General features: G+C 44.4%; 1 protein-coding gene across 1 annotated transcript in view; it reads left to right on the top strand.

Moving 5' to 3' along the window:
* Nucleotides 1-3,535: 3,535 nt before the first annotated feature.
* CHSY3 (chondroitin sulfate synthase 3) overlaps nt 3,536-8,196 on the top strand; it is a 244,260-nt gene continuing 239,599 nt past the window's right edge. The window contains exons 1-2 of the mRNA XM_030567761.1: nt 3,536-4,416; nt 7,644-7,927. Coding sequence (XP_030423621.1) covers nt 3,711-4,416; nt 7,644-7,927 — 990 coding nt within the window. The 5' untranslated portion in view covers nt 3,536-3,710. The remainder of the gene's footprint in view (nt 4,417-7,643; nt 7,928-8,196) is intronic.

Genomic DNA, 8,196 nt, shown 5'->3' with positions numbered 1-8,196 from the left:
TAAATTGGACATATAACTTGGGTTATAATATATCATCTCTCAGTTTAGGGAACTCAATAGGATAGTGGTTATTAACCACTAGATGCCACAGTTGCTTCATACAAATGCAGTAAAATGAGTCTTGATCTGTCAAGGAAAAAAGTCTCAAAGCCTATGTGGTATATCAAAATTTTGGTAATGTATTGTATTTCCAGAATATATGTATATGGCATATTCATAATCATAATCCATGTAAATATTTAGCTTAATGTTTACTTCACTTTTCTTTCCGCTTAAGAGTTCTCATTAACTAATTATTTTAGTAGCACACACTGCCTTAAAGTGTGGTTTCACTCAAAAGTAAGTATGTAAAAATATCCTTTTAAATCAGAATTCATCTCTCTGCACATTTAACTAACAAAGTTTCCACTGCTTTTAGACCTAAAGAGCCAGAACAGCTGAAATTGAGTGACTCAGAGGTCATTTCATCTTGTGTATCATGAACAGAATTGTGTAACTAACTGAGTGGTACTTAATAAACTTAAGCAACCACACTGAAGATAATACAGGTGCACTGGTATCACTGAGGCCATAATTTGAAGACAAAGGAGCTGCATAGCTGTAAATGAACATCTGTTGATGATGCACAGGACTGAAAGAAACTAGCCTAAGTCTCAGAGAGCAAGCTAAATTTACAAAGGTGGCTATTGGGGTAGAAGGGGAATACAGAAAGCTTTGAGATATACATACCTCTACTGCCATTTTTAGAAACACTTTTTTTTTCCAGTGGAGGGAGAAACTTTAAATATATTTCCTCCTTTCAGTGATCTTAACATTATAGCACATTTCTCACCAAGAGAAGACAAGGTAGAAAAGACAAGGTAGGTGAAGTAATATCTTTTATTGAATCTTCCTGTTGATGGAAGATACAAGCTTGCAAGAGACATATAGCTCTTTAGGACTGGGGAAGGAAGCAAAGGGTAGCTCAAAAATTTGCACCTTTCACCAATAGAAATAGGTCCAATAAAATATATTGCATTACCTACCTTGTTTCTCTCATATTCTGGGACTGACATGCTACAACAGGATGGCAAGCAGATAGAGAAGAACTGAGGGATATCTCAAAAAATGTATTGGAATTAGAAAAGGTACAGAAGGGCAATGAAAATGACTAGGGGAATAGAACAACTTCCATATGAGGAGAGAGTAATAAGACTGGGACTTTTTAGGTTGGAAAAGAGATGACTAAGTGGAAGGAGAAATCTGAAATAGGTCTATAAAATCATGACTGGTGTGAGAAAATAAACAAGGAAGTGTTTACTCCTTTTTGTAATAGCAGAACTAGGGGTCGGGGTCACCAAATGAAATTAACAGGCAGCAGGTTTAAAACAAATAAAAGGAAGTATTTCTTCACACAACGCACATGAACCTGTGGGCCTCTTTGCCAGAGGATGCTGTGAAGAACCATAACAGGACTGAAAAAGAACTAGATAAATTCATGAAGAATAGGTCCATCAATGGCTATTAGATAGGATTGGCAGGGATGGTGTCCCTAGTCTCTGTGTGCCAGAAGTTGGGAATGGGTGACAGGGGAAGGATCACTTGATGATTACCTGTTCTGTTCATTCAAGCAGGGGCACCTGGACTTGGCGACTGTCAGAAGACCGGATATTGGGTCTGACCCAGTACCGCTGTTCTTATGTTCTTAGGGATGACTAACAAAGGGTGGAATGATAGAGCCCACGGATATCTCTTGATCCTAAGGAGAGTCCCTTCTTAAAAACATTGTAGCTCTGTGGAAACAGTACAGCCTGAGAACAAAAGTTACTTTGTAAGTAACTTCTCTGTAGGTGATGATGATGAAGAGTGGGTTCTTCTATTAAGTCTGCAAAGTACACTTTGGGAGTAAGGCTTACACGTTCTACAATTAAAAGATAAAATATCTGTACTGACTTTCATCAAACATAGAAATTGAGCTGAGAATAATGTGAGAGAATTACCATTTTGGGGGGAAAAAGTCTATAAAATGTCTTCTTTATTCCACTCTTCCATTGATTTTTATCTGGCTGAACCAGCCTTCTCTCCTCCCCACCTCAATGTCATTTAGTCTTGCCTTCTTTACATCTGATGTATAATAAACAGAGCCCTCAAATGTACCCACAGATTTTAAGAATTACAAAAAAGTAGGTGCTTTTGATGGAAAAACTATTACATATGTGCTACTGGAGTTTCAAGAATTATTTCAGTGCAATGATATTTGGGTGCTAGATAATTGGGTGCTAGAAAGTTAATTTCAGTGGTTGTGTTGTTGTGTAGCTTTGATGAAAGTATTATTAGTTGAAGGATGCTGATATCACTAGTGGTTGTAAATATTTTGGGCAAATATCAATGGTAAGACTGTTAAGTTTAAAAATTGTTTGTAGATGTGGACTGAAAGTAGTTTGTCACCTGTCCATTATTTTAATACTTATGCCTTTGAAGGAACCGGCTTTTACATTCCCAGATCTATACAATTATCATTCTTAATGATTAGAGAAATTAAGACTGGGGGAAGCTATCTAACAATTCTGAAGCTCTTAGTAACATATTTAGCAAGTTAGGAAGCAAGCCAGGGAGGAGGGAAGGAATACACTTCCTGGCTTGAAAGTTATTAAATGTTCAAAGCCAAGGAACAGATGGGGTGGAGGACTGAAGTTTCCATGCCTCCCTCACAAAATATATCCCCATTTTGTCTTTAGTAATTATCCTTTTGAGGGGAAAAGCGGGCCCTTCTCTCTTTTTGCAAAGTTCTGTGACCTCTTTTAGCTAAAGGAAACTCGTGAGTGCTGGTGATGCAATAGCTCTTTACCGCTTTCCCTCTCATAGCGGTGAGGGATGAGTAAATGTGGGGGTGCAGTGTTAAGCGCCCCCCCCATACAGCCTTGATTGGCCAGCAGCTGCTGTTGGAAGGGGCATTTCCCTCGTTAGTGTTAAGCAGCCTGATGCTCCCAGCACTGGGAGGGACAGCGTAGCTGCTAATTTAGCCCAGCCTGATGCTTTAGGGACTTTCCTGACCCCCTTCACCCAACCCCGCTCCCGCAGCTGCTGTGCTGCGACTGAGTAGTGCGGCTGGGCAAGGACATCAATAGGAGCCCAGGCTGGAGCTGGGAGAAAGGACACGGGTGCTGCCCCCGGTCGGAGTTGGAGCACGGACAGGGCGCGGGGAAATGGGAGGGGGGGAGCCAAGGGAGGATAGGGCCCCGAGCCGGGCAGGGGGCGCAGCGGGAGGAGGACGGGGAGGAAGATCTGGGAAAAGGGGGCGGCCCGTAAAAAAATCGTTTCCTTCCGGAGGAGAAGCAGCTGCGGCGGGGACTCGCCCTGCCCGGGATCCAGGCAGCGGCGGCTGCAGCTGCTCCCTCCTGGGTGAGGCGCTCGGCGGCCGCCACGGGAGTGGGATGAGCGGCGAGCTGGGGCCGCCGCCGCCGCCGCCGCGTGGAGGAGGCTGAGCGGTGGGAGGGGCGGGGAGGGACCAGCCGCGGCGGTGACAAGGTGCCAGCAGTGGAGGGACCGCCGCCGCCCGGCTTCTGCTGCCGCCGCCGGGAGAAGTTTCGCTCCGAGCAACAGACGCCAGCAGCCGCCGTCGGAGCTGGAGGAGGCGCTGGGGCCGGGCCGCCCGGCAGTAACTCGGCATAGGGACCTCGGCAGCAGCCTCCTCGCCGCGCAGCTCGTGTGCGGGACCCTCGCTCCGCACCATGGCAGCGCGGTCCCGCAGACCCTGGCTGAGTGTGGTGCTGGGGCTGGTGCTGGGCTTCACCGCCGCCTCCTGGCTCATCGCCCCCAAAGTGGCCGAGATGAGCGAAAGGAAGAGACGCGCCTCCAGCCTTTGCTCCTACTACGGCCGCGCGGCGGGGGGCGCCCGGGCGCAGCAGGAGGCGGCTGCGGCGGCGGCCGTGCTGGGGGGCGCCGGGTTCAGGAGCAGCCCTTGGGAGCTGCAGCCGCAGGCGGAGGAGAGCACCGTCCCCAGCCCCCCAGCCGCGGCCGGCGGGGAAGGGGAGCCGGAGGAAGAGGAGGAAGCCGGGGAGAAGAGAAGCGGCAGGCACGGCAGCAGCCACAACGGGAGCGGGGACTGGGGGGGTCCCGCGGGCAGTGCCAAGCTCCGCAACTTCCTCTATGTGGGGGTGATGACGGCCCAGAAGTACCTGGGCAGCCGGGCGGTGGCGGCGCAGCGGACCTGGGCGCGCTTCATCCCCGGCAGGGTGGAGTTCTTCTCCAGCCAGGGCTCCACCGCCCCGCTCGCGGGGCCCGGGCTGCCGCCGCTGCCAGTCGTCGCCCTGCCCGGGGTGGACGATTCCTACCCGCCGCAGAAGAAATCCTTCATGATGATCAAGTACATGCACGACCACTACCTGGACAAGTACGAGTGGTTCATGCGGGCGGACGACGATGTCTACATCAAAGGTGATGGTGGGCACCCAACACCCATCCCCAAATGCTCAACCCCTCCCGGGGCCCTTCCCACAGCTGCCAACCCGGGACCGGCTTGACGTGGGGGGAGAGTCCCATCGGGGGCAATGACAAGCCACGTGACTCGTCAAAAGCAATAAATAAAACCCGTTTCTATCCGCTCTTCTCCCCCACTCTCCAGCGCTGCCAAACCGGGACCATCTGTACCAGGGAGAGTTCCACAAATGGGGGAAACTTTAACTATTTTATTGAAACGCACTTAAATAACCACTCAAGCCTTTTAAAAAACCCCTTAAAACTAATACCAGTATGTGAGCGTCCTTCATCCTGTGCTAATCCCCGCCAGCAGGTCTGACTCCTCGGTTCTTCAGCGCGTCCCCACTGGCCCGACAAACACGCCACCTGTTTCTCTGTCTGCCTGCCTGTCTGTCTGTCTCTGAGTAGTTTTGAAAAACTTAGCCAGCACTTTGTGACTTCTGTCAGAGATCGCTAAAAGCTAAATCTCTATCTTTTTGTCTGTTAGTCCCAACACTTCGGCAGGGATGTATAGCTGGAAACAGAATTGCCAGTACAGGTGTCCGAGGGAATTCAGTTTTGTGGGTATGTAGGAAATGAGTCTGCGCTCTCGCTTTTGCGAGAACCCTAAATAGTCTTTTAAAGGAGCTCTTCAGTGTTATCCCAGGCGTAGTTCAGAGATAGTGGTTATCTGAGGATTAGTGTTGTTTTTTCTCCTTCACTCGAGTTTTTCTCTTCCCCTTTCGCCCCCGAAAGCCGAGACAATAGCAGCTGAATGCAATTACTTTTATTTGCAGCAGACTGTAATATTGTGTATGAACTTACCTATTATCTTTAAACACTGATTCCTTCAAGATGCTAGTAACTTGCTATTCACTACTCCTAAAAGTCAGTAGTAATTCTCAGATCTGAGATATGCTAAGGCATTGTTATTCCAGGACACTTACAGTTAAGGAATGGGGATCCGTTTTGGTACTAACATACTTGCTTGCTAATAGAGTCAGGTGCTTCCGCCGCTGAGTAGCGTGAAGCATACAGCTAGCGGTCTTTTGTAATAAATGAGGATGAAATGTCCAGTCTGTGAGGCTTTTAAAAGTGTTCCACTTCCCTTAAAATACTTCCAAAGGGTGTGTTGGTTCGAATCAATAGAAACATTGACGTATGTCTGTTCTTCGAGGTGTTGTGGGGTTTACCTCGCTTCTCAATTCCTTGTGCGTGTACTGGGGTGGTTTCCAAGTGATGTTATACAAGGCACAGTAGTTGGAACTGTAATCAGGTTGCATAGTGAAGGCAGTTGGTGGGACGCTGAGCTTTTAGTGATATTAATATTCAGAAACCAAGACTTTTTCAGTGGAAAATCAATATTCTTGAATAGCTTAAGGGTGGTGAAGATGATGTGCTGGAAATTATGCTTTAGGGATCAATCAAATACCTCGCTGTTTGAAGCAAATATTTATTAATTTAATGATGTGCCTCTAGGTTGGGTGACTTAAAGAGGATCAGTTACTACAGTCTGGGCACTTACTCAAAGGAAAGAAATCTGCCAGGTTTCACCAGTTGCAGAATTTAAGATGAACTTTAGGGAAGAGATTAAGCTCACGCTGGTGGGAATTCAGTTATGCTTTTCACAGTTGTGCGTTTTAAACTTCGCACATTGCTCAGCTATGCAGCCTAAGGGTGGCAGTCCATCCTCATCTTACTCCTCTGTATACAACTATTGCAGCTCACAATGCAGGTAATATTACACGTCAGACACCCATACTACTTGGGCACAGCAGTATGAGTTAAGGACTGAATTTAGATCTGGCAAAAGTCATTTTCAGCAGATCTAATTTTTTTAAATGAAATACATTAAAATTGTATCTTTTGCTGCTTTTTTCAGATATAGATATTTTTGATAAAATAATTCCTTTTTGCTGTTCCATGCATCCTTTGAATCCAGGATTTTTCTTTATTTTTTTTGCCCATTAATGTTACAAAGGTTCCTTGTCAGGCCATTGTCATGCTTTGCAGTGCATCTCTGACAAGCTTTTGCAGCATGCTTTCTATTCAAGTTTTTAGTACCATTGGAAAATGGCCTTCTGATACATGCTGCCTTACAATGTTTGCTTCTGCTTAAGGAAAAATGCTTGTGTTCTGATAAGCAAAAATTTCTCATCATCAATGATTATGTATATTAGCATGAGGGCTCAATTTGCAGTGCCTGTTGAAGGTGTTATGGAATGTAGCAATTTTGCTAATGAAGGAGATGATTTTCTACCTATTTAATTTTGTCACTTTATTTTTTTAAATGACTTTATGGACTAACTTGCTTGCTTCATTTCATAATTATATGTTCACGTGTGTATATGTATACATTTAACAGTATAGAAGTAGTACAGAAAGAAACTGCCACTCTTCTTTTGCACTCATCTGTAACTTGGAAGCCACTAATTTTTGTAAATTGCTGCAAGGCTAAATTTATACACCAAATTGAAACTTTAAGAAAATATTCTCAAAAGGAGAAATTGATATCAAATTATCTTTTGCTGTACTGCTTTGCATCACTGGAAACATCTGAACAAGTGACTGAACTCAGGTATAGACTTTGGGGGAATATGAAAAAATATTTGACAAAAAACAGGTTTAAATTAAATACATCAGTTGTATTTTTTTAGGTAATCCTGTTATATTTATTTCTGACATGATTTTCTCCATTTGGGGTAATATATCAATGCAGATTTTGTCCATGTAAGTTTACTAGGATGTCAGGTCTAATTATGACTTCTATATGCTTCTCCTCCTTATTTTGATAGAAAACTTAACACTGAAAATGGTGTTCCAGTACAGCTATACTGGCAAACCATCCTAATGTAAGACACATTTTATACTGGCAAAATTGATGTTTTTTCTCCATATAGCTTGTAGCAGTTGTCCAAATGAATGGGAACTATACCAGCAAAAGTACTTTTTTGTTAGTATAAATGTGTCTACACTAATGCTTTTGCTGATGTAAAATGCCTTAAAACTTACATCAGAATAGGAAAATTGGTTAGGTGTGACCTTTTTTCTTTTTAAGTGTGCATTGGAACACAGAAAACTACATTAGACTACTATAGAAAATTATGACAAAGGTGCTTGTTACGTTTAAAGAATGGTTGAGATGCAGAAAACTAGATAACTGTTAGAAGAGCTGAAGAGATAATGCTCACCGTTTTTCTTCCTAGGTGAAAAATTGGAGGAGTTCCTTAGGTCACTGAACAGCAGTAAACCTCTCTATTTGGGGCAAACTGGTCTGGGAAATATTGAAGAACTTGGAAAACTGGGGCTTGAGCCTGGAGAAAATTTCTGCATGGGAGGGCCAGGAATGATCTTCAGTCGAGAAGTTCTCAGGAGAATGGTGCCACATATAGGTGAATGTCTTCGAGAAATGTACACCACACATGAGGATGTGGAAGTGGGAAGATGCGTCCGACGGTTTGGTGGAACCCAGTGTGTTTGGTCGTATGAGGTAAGAAGTAATGGATATATCATGATGGCTTTAATATACAGATTTCTATGTGAGAACGTAAGTAAATGGATCTCTAATCTTTCCTCCTCTTTGCTATTTTTAAGTGCACATATATCAGGATGTAAATTACTGATGATAAAAAGATGAAAAATACATTCACAGAGCCTCATCACTGAAAAATATTTTGATTTATTTCTACCCATAAGTACAAGTTGTTTTCAGATGCCAAAGTGAGCTCATATCAGTAAGAAGCTGTATCATAAATATGT

This window comes from Gopherus evgoodei, chromosome 6 (genome assembly GCF_007399415.2).
Source record: "Gopherus evgoodei ecotype Sinaloan lineage chromosome 6, rGopEvg1_v1.p, whole genome shotgun sequence".
Classification (NCBI taxonomy): Eukaryota; Metazoa; Chordata; order Testudines; family Testudinidae; genus Gopherus; species Gopherus evgoodei.
This window is presented reverse-complemented; position numbering and strand designations above follow the sequence as displayed.